We start from the raw sequence: 17,197 nt of genomic DNA on the forward strand, positions 1-17,197 counted from the left end.
GGAGACAGGACAGTGATAAGGGCAGGGGAGAGGGCATGCAGAGGGACAGAATGGCAGCTCCTCTGCTCCACAGGTTAGGAGAGGATAAAAAGGATATCAGCAGAGCGCCTGCATTTTTGCATGTGAATTTTCAGTTGAATTTTCCTAATATGCACTTTGAGGGAGATGGCTTCCCACAACTCAAAATAACAACTGCAACAACTCGCCCCCAGCCTCTCCAAGTATTTTCCAGTCTTGTGACATTTTAAGACAATGATTTTGGATGATCTCACTCATGGATTTTTGAGTATGTGGGAACTACAGTAACCACACCTAAGAACAGAGGCGGTGAGGAGAAAGATAGGGAGAGAGAAGGTGGGCCAAATATACCAAAACAATGGCTGTGTGTTTTTTTGTTCTTGTGACATTAATTTTACTAAATTATAGATCATTAGTCCCACTATTATTTGTACAGCCTCAGCAATATGATAGGGGCTTTAAACACAGGTATGAAAACTGTGTGTTTGCCTTGAACAACTTGGAGTCTAGATAGGTAGTGCTCTGAAGAGAAAAACTGGGGTTAAAAGACCTTGTAAGAAGATGTTTAAAAGAAGGGAAAGATAGAGGAATGAAAGAATGGGTCAAGAGGAGGGTTTTCTGACAGTCAAATACTGCAATACGCTCTTGATAATCAGGACTGTACAAACTGGAATAAAGTGGAGAAAAAAGGAAAGTATATATATGGATCATGTAGCTACAAGAAGTTTGCAGCTTGCAATATTCTGATTTTACTGCTGTATCTTGAAATAATAATAATTTCTAGCACTCCAAAACTGGAATTGTGTTTTAAACCAAATACTAAAATGTAATATGGTTTATAATTTAAAGCTGTTACCATTGGATTGGAAGCAACTACTCACAATGTCAAAGCATAAGCAATGAGTGTAGAATCCCATTTTAATTCAAGTTTATATTTACATATATTTGCACAATACATATTATTAACCAGACATTTTATTTCATCTCCATTGCAGATTTTTTTATACAGTGCTTTTCAGTTGATTTGGCTTGCCTATTACTAGTACCGCCACAATACCAGTCTTACTGACTGGTGCCTATCATTCACATGCTATCATGGATTATAACTGTAGCTACCATAACCAGTTACAGTGAATAGCATGTTCATTTTAAAAAGAATACTTAATAAAAGTGAAATGGAAACTAGAGCTCTTGTTGCAACCTTGCTGGTGTGTGAAGTAGTGTCCACCACCAAAAGACCCATTCAAATAAAACTAATAAATAGCAAAAAAGTTCAGTTCTATACTCCCCAATCACATGGCACCAGATTCAATCTAGTTGTACAATTAATACTTCTCTAGAAACCACTGAATAAATACAAGAAACATTACATCTTAGGTTGCCTACAAGATATTCATTCTACATGTGAAAGTACATAAGGGCAATGCTGTGAATATTTCACGAGTAAAGTGCTTTTAACATCAAGCAGATGAATATACCCTAGCACTGTACCACAGAAAGAGAGAGTTCATTTTGGATAAAAAACAGTTCATGCATCTACTCTGCAGCAATTCTGTGCATTAATACTTAAATAGAATTCGTAACCTCAATCCTATGGGATACAAGGACTGGGCACAGTTTTTACACCTACAAAATTCAACCAATACTCTGGAATAGCATACACTTTGAACATTGCTACAGCAGGTTTTGTTAAGAAGCCAAACCTTTGGTAGTGTTAATGCAGTATACATTGAAGATACCATTGAACCAGTATATGAGCTCAATATGCAACTGACAGGAATGGAGAAAAGAAAAAATCAAAAGCAAATTTAATGGCTTTTTGCACTGTGCTTCTCCAGTCATGCTCTATTTTTACATGCCTTCCTGCGGGTGTAAGTTTAGACATGCAATTTAAGCAAGTGATTGCTTTCAGTTCAAAGACAGGCCACTTGCTGCCAAGACGACCCTCCAGAATTGTGCTGAATTCAATTATACTTCCTTGCCTCAAGTTCAACAACACTTTCTTAAACTCGTTGCTTGCCTTCAGCACAATATCTTTGGTTATATCCTCCTCCTCTACAGCTTTAGTTCCATTTTTGCCATTGAAAGGCATGCCCACAGTTAATTCGAATTTGTATCGATCAAACTTTTTCATGTGACAGTCATGCTTTGTCAGATACTTGAGACGACACAGTTCCTCCTCCTCCACGGTAACATTTTTTGGGTCACACACAGGGTAGGTTTCACCATACAAACATCTAATCCAATTACCAATAAAAAGCGGAAGCATGTTTATTGCAGATTCTGCACTATTGTCAATTTCTGTAACCCTGACATATTTGAACCGCCCAGTCCATGTAACTCTGTGTCCTTCCAGATGACTACATATAATTTGGGTGCGTGCCATGTTAGTCTCCTTCCATGACCGCGGTCCACAGATGAAGCCATACTGATTCCATGTCAAGGTAGAGTTGTAGACTTTCATTCCCTCTGATCGGTACACATAGAACCAACAGAACAACACTACAGCTGTAATCCACACCAAAATGAGTTTCACAATAGAACTCCTAGTTAGGGATTTTATCATTTCAACTATGGAGAAGTTAGTTTTTGTCCACCATCGTAAAAACAAAGGAATACCACACAACACAAGAGTCACCACAATCTTCATGAGCTCCAAAGATATGAACCACTTTATGAAATGCACAAGACACATGAGTGCAATGCCTACCATTAGAACTGGGAGTGCAAAGAGAAACAGAAAATAGCCAACTGATGCACGAATGAGACCAATGCAGGAGGACTCTTGCAGAATAACCACTGAGAGTTCACACCACATGAAACACACCAGGTAGGGAACCAGGTAACAGTAGGTGCCTTTAAAATTCCGCAGTTGTGCCATTCTAAAGAAGAGATAGAACAAGTACAGGAATAGAAGGCAGGGGATGCTCACATTTAGTATGAAGAAGTGGCCTATTGGAAGAGTAAAGAAGGTTTTACCTAAGAATTTCAAATAGCCTAAATTTATAGGTAGTATCTGCAATAGGGAGAGGGAGCCAGCAGCCACCTCAGTCATTAAAGATCTTCGCGTGTAAGGTTCTGCACAAGTGCTTAAACTCATATAACTTGTCACTGTGAAGAAAACAGAGATGGTAGCCAACTCTGAGCATGGTATGAAGTCTTTGCTTGCTATAGGGAAGGAAAAAATGACAAAGAAAACTGAGAGCAAAAAGTAAACGTACGGCTCTAAATGATTCCACCCAAAGTTCACTTCTGCTTGCTCAACATCTAGATTTGGCTCGAAACGAAGCAGTAAGTCAGTCAGGGTGCGGAAGTTTTCCCAGGCCTTACTGTCTTGAAAGACTTTCAGTGTGCAAATCACCATGGAAATGAAGGACAGATAGAAGATGACTAATGGGATAAAGAAGGCAAAAAAATCGATTGTCAGATTACTGATGATGAAGAAGAAGATGAGGGCATTGATGTGGTGTGTTGGAATAATAGTAGACAGCCAATGCATTCCTGCCTTAGATGCAATATCTATAAGGTACTCTTTAATTTCCATAATGGCATGAAGTGGATATTTTACAACCTGAAAAGAAAGGAAAACAGTTTATTTAACAACATTTTTGTACATGTACAGTATGTATATTCATGTTAAAGCAGTAGCAGTAAGTCAAGCCTAGCTTGCTTTGAAATACTTCTATTTCAAGGTGTTGCACAACAAAATGGGGTTTTCTCCATGACCATTTTTTGAAATTAACTTCATCAGATGAGGCACAGATTGTTACCTCTCCATTTTGATATCTAAAAAGTTTTCAGAAAGGAAGACAAATCTCATAATCGATATGTCACATTTTTTATTAAAAGGCTTCCTAATCTAGCATTCTGTTCAATTAGGTTCCTACTGAAGTGCCCATTGGTATTATAAAGATGAACTGCAGTGCTGCAATTCTGTACCATCTTGTGCCATTCCTTCAGCTGTAACTATCAGCATCTCCAGTGATTCCGTCACACACTGTGCATTGTTATACCCATTTACACTAAGCGATTGTCCACATGGCAGATTATTATAAGGCAAGCCAGCGTGTGACTCTGCGGCACGCTGGCTTGCCGCACAGTAGTGTCCCATTTGGGCATTGCTACAGCCCAGTGAAAGCATGCTAAGCTGTATGCTAAGCCACATTCCAGAACTTTCACAGTGCTATAGCAGTGTTCTCACAGGACATTAAGCTGGTGCTTGCCACATAGTAGATTCACACTCTGGCTTGCTATGCAGTAACTTGTCATGCGGACAAGCCACAAGCCTTTCCAGGTAGTTTGCATTTTTCCAAATTTTTCCTTCAAATATGTAAGCAAGCAGCTATCAAAAACTATTAGTCCTTTTCAACCTCATTATTATAAGCAGCTAGTACTATTTCATCTCCCTCCCTATGCACAGATCTAGGGTTAGTCCTTTAACCACAATCAATTATATCACAGAGCCTTTAATATTCGTCTTATCCTGCAGGGGATTACCTGCCCAGCAGGGTGACTTGTCAAACACTGAAGTTATTGTAAGAAAAGACACTCCCTTTCTGCAGGACAGATGGAAAGGAGCATCTAGCAAATTACATCTCAAGCAAATTTTGAACTAAAAATGCTGACAAGGGTAGCTTCACAGCCCCAAAACAACACAAAAAAGTTCAGTTTCCATGGTGTGCCAAACATATGCCTTTGTATCACGTACTTCAAGGGAGAGGCCAAGAAGCTTTCAACAGAGATTTATACATCATACTAACTGGGGCAGAAAGCCCAGGAAGTAAAGCATAAGGCTATTCACTGGTGAAGTGTCCCTTTCTAAGTACATCTCCTTCAGAACATTAGGTCAGTTACCTTGAAGTGCTAGAGGAGATATAGTCCTTTTTTTGTCTCTTAACATTGGACATAATGTTCAAGGAGGACAAAGAACTGATTTGCTGATGGCAGCATTCTGCTCCCTACTTGCTGCCATTTTGAAATTCAGATCAATGAACGCACGTGTGTCAGTTCTCCTGTTTAGGTTTTGTTTCTACTGTTTAACAGTGAAGTGTTGGCCTGCGCAAACCACTGCCAGCCAGTTTCATCCTTTAATTCCCTCACAACAGAAAGTGAGCTGTCTTACACATCTAGTCCACTGTTGTGTTTCTCCATTTGTATATGCATGTTTACACACTTCATTCGTTTATTTACTGGTCTCCAATTAATAAATGCAGATATACATCTAAATAAGACATATGGCAAAAGAGAGGCATTGTTGTCCTCTGCAAAGTGAGTATAAAGATGTATTGTCATCTTCCAAGAACAACTTTTATGTTTTCAAAACATCTTCCTTCTAAATTTACGCCATATGTACAAAAACATCACACAGTGTATGTGTATATATGCAACTATACACTCACACAAGTTCTATCAATGATGCTTTTGGGTGACTAGATACAAGTTTTGAAGGTAGATCATTTGAAGGTAGGCTATTTTGGCTGTAAATAAATTAACTAAGAGTCCTTCAATACATATCACATAATAAGTGCTTATCTAGTTTTCACCTTTAGTCGCAGTGGTAGTTCCTCGGGACTCTTTCCAGCCAATTCATCATCATCATCCTCCTGCACAAACAGGTTAGTTGGGATGATTCCCTTTGCATACTTCTTGGTTATTTCAACAAAATCATCCAAAGCAATATAGTTCTTAGCTGAAAGTTATAATGAAGATAACAAAAGAGAGCTCAAAAATTACAGTACTAGCATCCCATAAATGACAAAGCATGGACCAGCCTTTCTAGGACTGATGTGGAAATTATTTTCCAACAAACTTTGTGCTTACATTATGGAGAAATTGAACTCTTGTTAACAGATGTTTATTTTGTGACCTATTCAGAGATAGCAAATTAATTTTGGTAACAATAAGTGGGCACAATACATCTTATAAGTGTAGTGGCCATATTTAAACCAGTATATATTACTATAATACACAAATTGTAAGAAAGAAGAAATAAAGTGAATGAACATGTTCATCTGAGACCAGTATGAAATACATTATATTGCATTTGGTTAGACTGCAAGTATTTAATATTTTGTGTCCAAGTTTCATCAGGATTAAAGCTGCAGTGCAGATATTTTCACCTGTCAAAGATATTTGTATGTTTAATTCTAGTGCCCTGCAATTTTATCAGGTTTCAGATCACATGATTATTTATCTGAAACATAACTATGGCTTTCCCCTCCCTTTATAACATTTTGGGGTAAAAATAATTAAATTTTCAGTAGCTCTGCCGTGTTAAAAAAGACAAAGAGCCACAGGAAAAGAATTCCTCGATGTTTAACTGAAAGTCTGCACTGAGTCAGAAGTCAGTTCTCTGGTGAATACATCGCACATATTCCTTTTATATCTAGGAAATCTCATTAACTCAGTAAAATGAGCAATGCCTCATAATTCTCACACACACACAAGACCCCATGTCATCTCCCTCTATCTAATAGTTTCGACATGATGTGAGGCTGGATACTATATACTTTTTCCCAAATATATTGAAGTATATTTATCAGCATGCTATGAAGCATCATTAGAAGTGATCTAAACTGAATAGCAAACAAATTGAACATTGCTCATTTACATAATGTAGTAGCATGATTTTCTCATCTTGTCTGTTTGCCTATTTACTAATTCTCCAAATACAGAAGCACACACATTAATTATTTAAATACACTACATATACCACTATTTAAATTTAGGCACGCTGGGGACAAAGTGCCATAAGACTGCTGCTGTACACAATAGCAGGGGGAAGGACGATTTTGGCTAAGGACCCCAAGAGACAAATCCCTTACTACTCTGTCAAAAAGTGTCCACCCAAAGTACACCAGATACTTTAGACATGTTCCCTGCTATGAAGAGCTTTGAATCTCAGATAGCACTAAAAGAAACAGAGAAGACAAGAGTTACACAATTGCATCACCATGAGTTATCATCATCTTTGAAATGAGAGAGAGAGAGAGAACACACGCATGTGTGAGCCTGTGAAGTGGGAGTGTGGGTCTGAGAAATGGCGGGGAGGGAAATGAGTTTCTAAAAAAGGAAAGTTGATAACTCTCTCCCTACATCCTTTTCAGGGGAAGGACAGGATGAAGAGGAACACGGAGGGTAGCGCATGAGACAGGCCCTGCAGGGTGGGACAGTGGGTGAAAGAGTGATTGTAGGCCAGAATAACCAGTCATATAAAGTAATAAGTTTCATATTTTTAACTCAGGAATTTGCTATAAAGTTATGCCCCTTACAACTTCCTGAAGTCCTGCTGCAGGGGAGCTCAAAGAGTGGGGGCATTTCATAGGTTGCCTCTTAGCTCCTTCTATACCAAAAGGGCAAGGAGACTCCCCCTCCAGCCCTATGAATGGAATGGAGGTTGGAGGGCCTCGATTAACCCGTTAACCTCCTGAGGAGTACTGGGATACAAGATCATGTACACAATTGTCTCAATCGCCTCCTACAGCCTGTCCCAGTCAGTGTAGATTAGCCAGTTTCCATGGTAAACAAATTTTATGTCAATTATAAGGAAGAATTAATGCCAACTTTCCCCACACACTGAAGCACCTGATATTGCTTCAAATATGAAAGACTTTTGAATGACAAAAACCTCCAACAAGCCTCCCACACAGTAAATTTAGAGAGTCAGCTGACAAAGATATGAAGGCTCGTCTGCTTAATTCTTATCTGAGCACATAGGAAATTGAAACAATCGACTAGGAGTTTAAAAGTACAGAATTTAACGTATTTGATTTGTGGTCTTACTGTAATTTTAAAACGTTTTTACATAAAATGCTACATTTTTATAGCAAACTAGCAGCATTCTAGGCATTCTTGGTATAAAAGGTACAGGAACGTAACAAAAAAGCAGCATTGTATACCTTAATCTTCAGTCTTACAAGGATGTATGTTGATTTGTTTGCATATTTAAAGTGTATATTTTAAAGTAATCTTGCACCACCTTACGGAATAGACAGCTTGTCCTGTCAGGACATACATGGAGACATTTATAAAACAATTTCTTCTCAGCTGTAGAATGAGAAACAGGAAGGACAATGGAAAAAATTGCCTAGGGAAGTCATGCAATCTTCTTCACTGGAAGTTTTGAAAAAGAGGAGAGGGTTGGAATAAAGCAAAATTCTTTGACCGCATTTCTGGGATACACTGATAGGGAGAATTCTTAATTTATAATGCATGGCTGACATATTAAATCAAATGTAATGATATTTACATTCTCAGGCATTGTCCACAGTCAGACAATGTCACTTGTAATTGCCTATATGCACTTCTGAGTTCACACCCTCTCAAATCTTTGCAAAACAGGCTTAAATCAGGCTTCCAAGTGTTGACAATGCATTAAATCAGAAGAAAACTTGCCTCACACAAAATGCACGGCGTGAAACTGATTGGGTCAGGGAAGTGAATATTAGCTAGTAATAGCTGCTTCTACTCATGCACGGACAGCCAACTCCATCTCTGGAGAGGAGAGAACAGCCTACCTCCTACTTTAAGTATTTGATGAAAACTTTTCATTTCAAATGCCATTAGTAACTTGACACCCAAATCTCTCAATTGATATTGAAAGCATATGTTGTAGGTTCCACTTTATTATTCAGATTTTTTTTCAGTATGGTTATGACAAATTCCCTGCCTCCCCCATTTGCAGTAAAAAAAAAAAAAAAAAGAAATGTGCACATCAATTTCTGCCTACACTTACATGTAGGTTCATTTACCCTCCTGTTATTTCATCTGCCATTTAAGCCTTCAGAAAATTACTGACCCCCCCCCCACCCCACAACACTATGAGCTGCTGAAGGCTTGTTTTGCATTTATTTGCTATCAGAATGAAGGAGCAGCACTGATTCAGAAGATCAGCAGCTAAGGGATGGAATGTGCAGTAGCATCATCCAATATGTTCCAAAGCAGAAGATTCCCCAGTGAACTCAGACCACAGCACGCTTTCCAATGGAGAGAGAGAAAAAAGAAATGTGGCAGTCTCGGCCCTAAACATTTTTTCAAGAAATGGAAATTGGGTCACACTAAGCTCTATGTGGCTCAAGTCCATAAGAAAAGTCTGTCAAGACTGGGAATAAAATTCAGGCCTGACTCTCATCTCTATCCAGAGTACTGTCCTTTCCTCTCTCTTACATGCACTATAGTATAGCACTTTTCATAAATATGACAAGTTAATGTAAAACCAGCAAAAAGCCCCAGTTCATTTTGAGAATGTTAATTTCAGTGCAGTCTCACATACATCTGATGAGCCACAAGCTACTTGGAAGGAGAGGACTACAGTGACACTGATTGAATCTCAACCTGAAATTTTAGTAGTATATAGTACTAGTTTTTAACCTGTAGGACATTTAAAACAGACCTAAAGAAGAGGGAGACTGATTTTATATGAATTTTTACATTTTATACATTAGTATGAAAACAGAATTAGAATTGTTCTGTATATGGCCTTAACTGAAGTTTAGTTTAACTACAATGCACTCAGTACAATATGCATTGTTTGTAACTATGTTCCTTCGCCATCTTCGTTTTCAGTCTTTAAATCCTCCTATCGTTTCTTCACATTTTCCTTTTTCAAAAAAAATAGGTAATGTATATGAAGATTAGCAGCTGCAGAGCAATGGTTGGACTATCATGCTGTATCAAGACCAATACTCCATGCAGTCTGGCATCCTCTTTGATAGTGCCCATATCAGAAGATTCAGAGGAAGAGGTGAACCACACAATTCATAATTATGCATAAACATACCTACATATCTGGAAGGGGAATGAAGGGAGGGGATTATCTTTTTAACACCAAGCAATAGACTGTTGACTTGCATTCTGAAGGAGGAAGGTTGATATCCCTTATAAATGTGTTTTGTTTTAAAATCCTAGCCAGTATAATTTTTATTTCCCATCTGAAATGTTTCATCCTTTTTTCAATCCTATGACACCCCATCCTCGATAAACTTGTGGTGGCAAGTATCACAGATTAATGCTTTGTGGGGATAAACGGACGAGAGTGGGGAGAGTATTTCTTTTCATCAGTTTTAAATTTGCTGCCTTTTCATAGGGTCAGGTATCTGTTCCTATACTGCAAGAAAGGCTAAACAGAGCACCTCTCTCTACATCCATCATTTTTATCTACCTTCCTATTTCATCTACTAAGCACGTAGTAGTCCTGATTTTGAGAACTAGTTAGGAGTCGGGTCCTTCCCTCTTCCTTCCCAACAATCTGGAATCTTCATGCCCCAATCAGAAATTAAAAACCTGTTAGTTTTCTTGTACAGGTGTCATAAGAGCCGAGTCAGAACTTTTTAACCCATAGAAGATACAGCTTCCTTCTAGTGGTAGCATTTTTACCAGTTAAAAAGTGAATGAGGCTCTCCCTTCCCAGCAAGAGCCAAGACAGTAATAATTTTGATCTGTCTTCAGTAGCTGCTCCTCTTTTCAGAACCGAATAGCACTGTGATTTTTCTTGGTTGGGCAGGGCTGGATGACATGCTCTTCAGATGCCAGGAAAAATGTATCTATCTTGGTCATAAGAAGAGATGTTTCTTCCTTAAATTTAAGCCTGGAGTCCAACAGCTTGAATCTGGGTCTCTTGAGTGATAGGTGAAGACAGCTAATCACAAGGACAGCTTTTTTGGGGCTGGTGTGGTACGGAAGGTCTGCTTAAATTAAGTATTTATGTAGGAGACAAAGAGAGTAATCCTCAGTGAGGAGGTGTCATTTAACAGTTACAGCAAGCTAACAGGCCAAAGAGCTGTGTACATTAGATGCTAAGCTTAAATGCTGTGTAATCAGAAGATAAAAACGCATTAGGTTAACATACTGTAGTTGAGAAAAAACTTACAGCTGGTGCAAAATTATTTAGCAAAACAAAGCAAAATGAAATCATGGTCATTACATTTCAAACTGGATGTGCGCACTTACATTCACTGCTTACTAATCGTTCCAGCATTCTTCTTTGCTTCTGTACAGACTTTGGAACTGGGCCAGGTTGTTTCTCACCATCTGCTAGATAACAGAAGTTCACAAAGTAGTCATTAAGCGAACAAACGCCAACAAATGTCATTAGCTAAAGCAGCAAAAATATAGAGGACAGTAGCACCTCAAACCAATGAGATAAAGGTTTACACAAGGGCATATGCTACCAGGTCCTACTGTGGCAGAAATCCTCTAAGAAGGCTCTACTTAGGGACAAGCAAAGCTGCCTCCAGAGCAGTTGTGATCCTTAGGGTCCACCACCTGTTTGCAACAACATGACACTGAATGAGAATCTGCTGAATTCCTTGAAAGAACTGTATAGATTGAGTGGCAACACAAAGCCTATACTCATTTCATTATGTACTTTTTTGAAAGTGGAGACAGTGGCCGTAACTGTACATTTTGATTTCAGCTACAGCGTTAAAAAGAGGAATAGTGTTTAGATTATTAGTATATGCTTACTTTGTGATGCATTTTTAAGTTAGTAACTTCAAATATCTGGCAAGATACTCACAGTGCTTTGTTACTGATAAAATTAAAGTAAATAAGAGTGTTTTTCAAACACACTGAGTTGATTAAAAGGTTAGTCATTTCTAATCTTTAGTGGTTCTCATTGGTACTTAAGTGAGCCACCATGCATAAGCAAAACTCCTGACAGCATATGAATCAGCTTTAATGAGCTGGAGTGTGCAGGTGATAAAGGTCATTATCACAACTATTTTCCATGAATGGATTACACATTTATTTTATTTTTTTATATGGTCATTTAGGTTTTAAGTTGTGTTCTGCTTTTAATTTTGTGTTTTAGATAGGGTCCGTTTCTTTTCTGGGGTACTGGATACCTACCTTCATTGTCAACTTGCCCAACATTCTCCAGCAGTTCAGAAACTGCTAACTGCTTCTTCTTCTTTGGATTTAATTTCCAATACATAACTAAGGCAGCTTTTCTCACAGCTCTCTCCAGATCAGTCTCAGATGATAATTTCTTCACTTCTTGCTCATTCTCAGAAGTGATGCCTCAAGAAAAGAAAGTGTGTTAGATATTATCATCCCACATCTCGGAAAGAAGGGATAGACATGCTCACAATTTGTTATTTTTTTCCACTTTAGTTCTAAGTTTTTGGACAAGCTGATTCACACATCATCTTCTCAAGTTAACTAAATTTTTCCTACACTGTTCTGTGTCCAGGGCTTACCAACAAAAAATATACACATCTTAAAATGTACCGTGCACTTCACGGACTGCATAAGATGTATCCCCTGCCACAAAGAGTCTATAATCTTGCCTGGAGACAAGACATAAGGACAACAGTTCAGGTAAAAGATGGCATGAATAGAGCACTAGTGATGAGAACAAGGTAGGAAGTATTATGTAAAGAAGTGGGTTTCAAGAAGAGATCAGATACTTGGCAGACATGAGGAGGACTATTCCAAGCGTAGGAAGTGGGATGAAGGAAGGCGTGAATCTTGAAATGGGAGAATATGGTACAGGGAACCAATTAGGCGAGAGGATTGAGAAGAATAAAGGGAGAATGAAAGGGACAGGAGAAGAGAACAACAGCAGATATGTAGGCGGGGTGTGAAATTAACCTTAAAGACAAAGATGAAGAGTTTCAATGAGATCTGGTAAGAAATAAGAATCTAATGAAGGAATTCAAGTACATGATTGACACTAATACTTCTATATGCAAAATCATGTTATTCTTTTAATTAACTACTCTAACATTCTATCAGCAGCTGTTCAAATAATTTTGCTCCAAATATACCAGGATTTTAAAGTATATTTTAACCTGTCTCTCCAATATTTTAATGGATGATTATTTGTAGCTAAAGTACAGACTAAAAATATAAGAGTTAAAGCTCCTAAAGAACTCATACCTCTTCTGTCTGCTAAGCATCTCCGCAACAGTTTGACAGCTTCCCTTCGACCCTGCTTAGCAGCAAGAATCAGCCAGTCAACAGCACTACAGTTGTTGAGTTCTTCATCCTGTTCTTCTGCCAATTTCAGGTAGTGTTTTCCCATCTAGAAAAAATGGCAAGCAAACAGAATTCCTTAATTAGTTCAATAGATATTTACATATCTTCTGTTCTCTTTATCTCAGCTAGTGAAGGCTGTATCTGTGAAGGAGGTGGTCAAATAGGCTGAATCAACACTAAGGCACGCAGTTGTAAGTTGTCCTCAGCAAACTGGCAAGAGATCAGGGATCAACTTCCAAAACAAGATGCAAGCAGAAGCCATGATTGATTTCTGGCACATTTGATGAAGTCAACAAATGAGTTAACATTAGGTAGTATACAACAGTGCAACAGTGATGCTGCTAATGCTAGACAGAAAGAGCAGATGCTAAGCTAATTCATTTTTATACAATACTGCTAGATCAACTTTAAAAATGGAAAATGAAGTGCCATAGCAAGGTATCAGTGATGGACAGGAATTTAGATGAAGTAATCTCTGTAGAGGACCTTGCTATCGTTGTTCTCAACCTTTTTGGAGTCAGGACACATTTGAAAATATTTACGGTCTGTCATGACCCAATACATAATTTGGGGGTGAAGGCCCTGGAGTGGTTTTGGTCACGTCCTGCCCCGCACTCACCTAACAGTAGCAGCTCCTGTGCTGTGGGGCTGGCTGGGCTTGGCTCTCCAGTCCGGGCATTGGAACCTCCAGGATTGCACCGCAGGTCCACCCCCTGACTGGACCAACTTTGTATGAGTGGAGGTGTGACCTGGCTCATGGGGTTGCAGTGCAACTCACTCAAGTTTGGCCTATCCTCCATCATGACAGTTGAGTGCAGGGGAGATATCACAGTGATGGTTACACATGAAAGGAAAATAAATGCAACCCCCTAGAGTATACCATTATGAACCCCAAAATACTGAATCTATGCTGTAGAACTGAATTGCTAGTTATTCTTTTGAATGATTCTGCAGTGCTAAATGACCCCACCTTACAAAAACCGTGATCTTCTCTTAAAAGGTTAGCAGGTCTGACTTGGGTCCCAATTCTCAGGTCGGACAGACACAGGTGGACTCTTACATTACCAATCCACACAGATCCAGGTGCAGGATCAGGGCCTTTGTGATTAAATGTACACTACATAAAATTGAAGCTACCAGAAAAGATGCAAATAGGCAAGAGAAACTCAGACCAAGTAAACCAAACTAACAGTGTAAATCACTACCATGGCATATCTCAACCCAATGAAGTGGAAAAGCACACTGATGCAGTAGCAGGTGAGAGAAGAGAGTGAATGGCAGGAAGTCAAGCATGTAGCTTAGGTACAAGTACCATACTGGCAGTTTGTCATCACCGTAGACAATGTTAGCAAGATTTATAGGGAAGTTATTGTGTCAATAAAACCTGTCCCAAGAACAGCTATTCCTACAGCATGTTTGTATTTAAAAAGATACTAATTCCAAGAGTTTGTGATTTTTTTTTAACAAACAGAAAAACCAAAGAAACCTGTATTTAGCTTCCATGAAACTGCAAAGAAAGATGCTATATGCTAGGCTGTGATCTGCCCTCTCTGAATGAATATTGTGCAACTGTGGCTTTAAAATGAGATTGGTGATAAAACTTTTGCACAAAATGTTCTCATTTTAAAGTTACCAAAATTTAAAATGGCTAGAAGCCTTTGACTCGAGGGGATGATATAATATCCATTCCTGCTCATTCCAGCTTATCAGGTAGTTTTAATGTTAACTTGAGAATGCTCTTTGTTTAGATCATGAGCTAAAACTGGGAGGCAGAAGAGGTACTCGGAACCAAATTAACAGGGTACATCTTCAGATTACTCCTCTAACATGAGCACTCACTCCCTCATACCGCTGTGCTCTGCTAACTGAAATAGAGTGGTCACAACCAGTCAATAGTACAGAAACCCTGTACAGTAACGGACGCATCACTGCCTCTTCTCCATTATGCAGCTCTGACTGTGGGTGTCTCATCTGCATAATTACTATACAGTTATTTGTCCATAAAAGAACTGTATGCAAATCCCTGTAACAGAGTCTGAGACACACAGAGTGCAGCGTTATTTCAGTATAACCTTATAGTGATTTGTCCAAGTTCCTGAATTTTGAGTGAGAGTTTTCTAGTCAATTTTTTAGGCTGTAAGCAAGCTACAAATACCACCACCTCGGCTTTTCACTCACTCCTGCTGAAGATGCACACTCTCCACCCTGCCCTCCCACACACAATGGAAACACTCTTGGCTATCAAACTGCCAAAAGTGAATCTATTTAAAATTTTAAAAAAGATTTTTTTTTTAAAAATCTTGTTTTCCTCCTTCCTCTTGTCCCTCTCCACAGGACAGTAGGGTTCCAACTTCTTAATTAAATTTTTTTTTTTTTGCTTATTTTGAGACGAACACAATTAAACCTGAAAACATATTGTTATCTTCGAGACAAGAGCCTTCATGACACGTAAGCATCACAGGAGGGGGAATAAGGGTGGAGTGAACCAGGAAAGGTAGGGAGATTTGGGGTTTTCTTAAACCAATTATCTTCTCCATGTTTTGACAGACCATTTTGCTTGTTATTGCTCAACTTCCATTTAAAAATGTTTAAAACTGCAGTGCAACAGTAACGTCTTCCTGACAAGAATGCAAAGCCTATATTCTATGTTAATGAACTCCTAGGATGATAGCCAGTTTATTTATTATTCCAGAATCTCATTAACCAGGACTGTGGCTTGCCTGTTACTTAAACAGGTTTTGATTTTATAGAAGAAAATACAGAAGGATTTTCCAGCCGTAACACAGGGGTTCTGTTTACATATTTCTTACACTTCACGATTCCTTTTCCCGTTGACACAGGGTCATCCGTGCCCACGACTCTGTGTCACTCCTTCCAAACCCATGTGTTCTGTCTTGGAGTTCCAGTCTTTTCTCTTCAAATTTCCCTTAAAGTCTTTTATTGTATCCTCAGTCTAATGTATCCTTTCTTGCTGTCCTCTTCCTCCCATGCTTTCTTTAATGGTTGTTCTTCTCCCATTCTTAACATATGCCCAGCCTATTGCTAGGAGTCCCAAGTTCATCTTGCCCCTAATTTCTTCCATGTGCACTGTCTACGCTCTGCTTGCCCATCATTTTCCTCAGTATATTATTTTCTGCTACCCATGTCTTCTTCCCTCCCCCCCCCGCCACCATCCCCATAAGGCCTACTGTTTCCAGACCATACAGCAGGCAGGGATAAATACAAACAAAATACAATTTTGCCTTCAGTTTGTTACTTAATTGCTGGTCCCACAATACTCCTACCAGCTTTTTCACGGTCACCCAGGGACATTGGGTTCTTTTCAGTTTTCAAGATCTCTTCAGGACGGCACTGTGTAGTTCTCAAGTACACAAATTCTTCTGATTCAGTTTCTCTCCTGAAACGTCAGTCAACCGCTTCTCTTCTTCCATCTTGCCTACACGCATAACTTCAACTTTCTTTGGATTCACCTTCAAATCATGATCTTCAAACAATGTCCGCTGATACCATATTTACCTATTTCTCTTTGTTGTCAGCCAGAATGGACAAATCATCAACACGTTAGTTTTCTCTGCATCTCCACAAGCTTCACTCTCCTACTATTTTGGCTTACATATTTCTTAATCAACTAGAAATTACAGGTTTTTGTTCTTTGCTGGAATTGCAACCAAACAGAGTTCTGGTGGCAAGGTTCCTCCAAGTTCAAAATACCATTACCCACAAAGGTGTTTGCTGTTTCAGAGGCTAGGAACTCTTCAGACCGCTCCCTTTTTGAGGCTGCCCTCAAATACAAAGTCTGAAGTATATGGGTGAGTGTGCAGGATGTTTGCACCAGTTCTAGAGAGAATTTCTTTTTTTTTACTATTCTGTTGAGCTCTCTCTCACAGTGCAGTAGCACTCATAATTCTCACTCTTGACCCCCACTTTTTTTAAAATGTCATTGCATCTCAGCTTAGAAGGGCCATTTGTGAGGTGAGATGACAGTTCAGTCTCCGTGTCGTTCAGGCCTTGTCTATACTAAATTAGCACATCCGTTTGACATGTTTCTATTGATTTAATTTAAGTCAATAATTTAAAAAGTTTAGCTGAAGTGATTTAAAGTGAGGATTAAACTAAATTAGTTTAAGTGCAACTCCATTAGGTGTTTGTACCTGTTTAGTTAGAATTTTAAACTGACCTAATGAAACCAATTCAATTTTTT

The 17,197-nt window shown here is 38.8% G+C and overlaps 1 protein-coding gene across 4 annotated transcripts in view; it reads right to left on the minus strand.

The window, feature by feature from the left end:
• Window positions 1-918: 918 nt before the first annotated feature.
• The window catches only part of WFS1 (wolframin ER transmembrane glycoprotein), a 47,197-nt gene continuing 30,918 nt past the window's right edge, over window positions 919-17,197 (minus strand). For 3 of the 4 annotated variants that reach the window (XM_030564076.1, XM_030564075.1, XM_030564077.1), the window contains exons 4-8: window positions 12,898-13,042; window positions 11,866-12,036; window positions 10,966-11,049; window positions 5,562-5,707; window positions 919-3,589 (exon numbers count right to left, since the gene is read on the minus strand). In XM_030564076.1, coding sequence (XP_030419936.1) covers window positions 1,778-3,589; window positions 5,562-5,707; window positions 10,966-11,049; window positions 11,866-12,036; window positions 12,898-13,042 — 2,358 coding nt within the window. In that variant the 3' untranslated portion in view covers window positions 919-1,777. The remainder of the gene's footprint in view (window positions 3,590-5,561; window positions 5,708-10,965; window positions 11,050-11,865; window positions 12,037-12,897; window positions 13,043-17,197) is intronic. The other variant, XM_030564078.1, reaches the window with a different exon arrangement.

Source organism: Gopherus evgoodei, chromosome 5, assembly GCF_007399415.2.
Source record: "Gopherus evgoodei ecotype Sinaloan lineage chromosome 5, rGopEvg1_v1.p, whole genome shotgun sequence".
NCBI classification, from domain to species: Eukaryota; Metazoa; Chordata; order Testudines; family Testudinidae; genus Gopherus; species Gopherus evgoodei.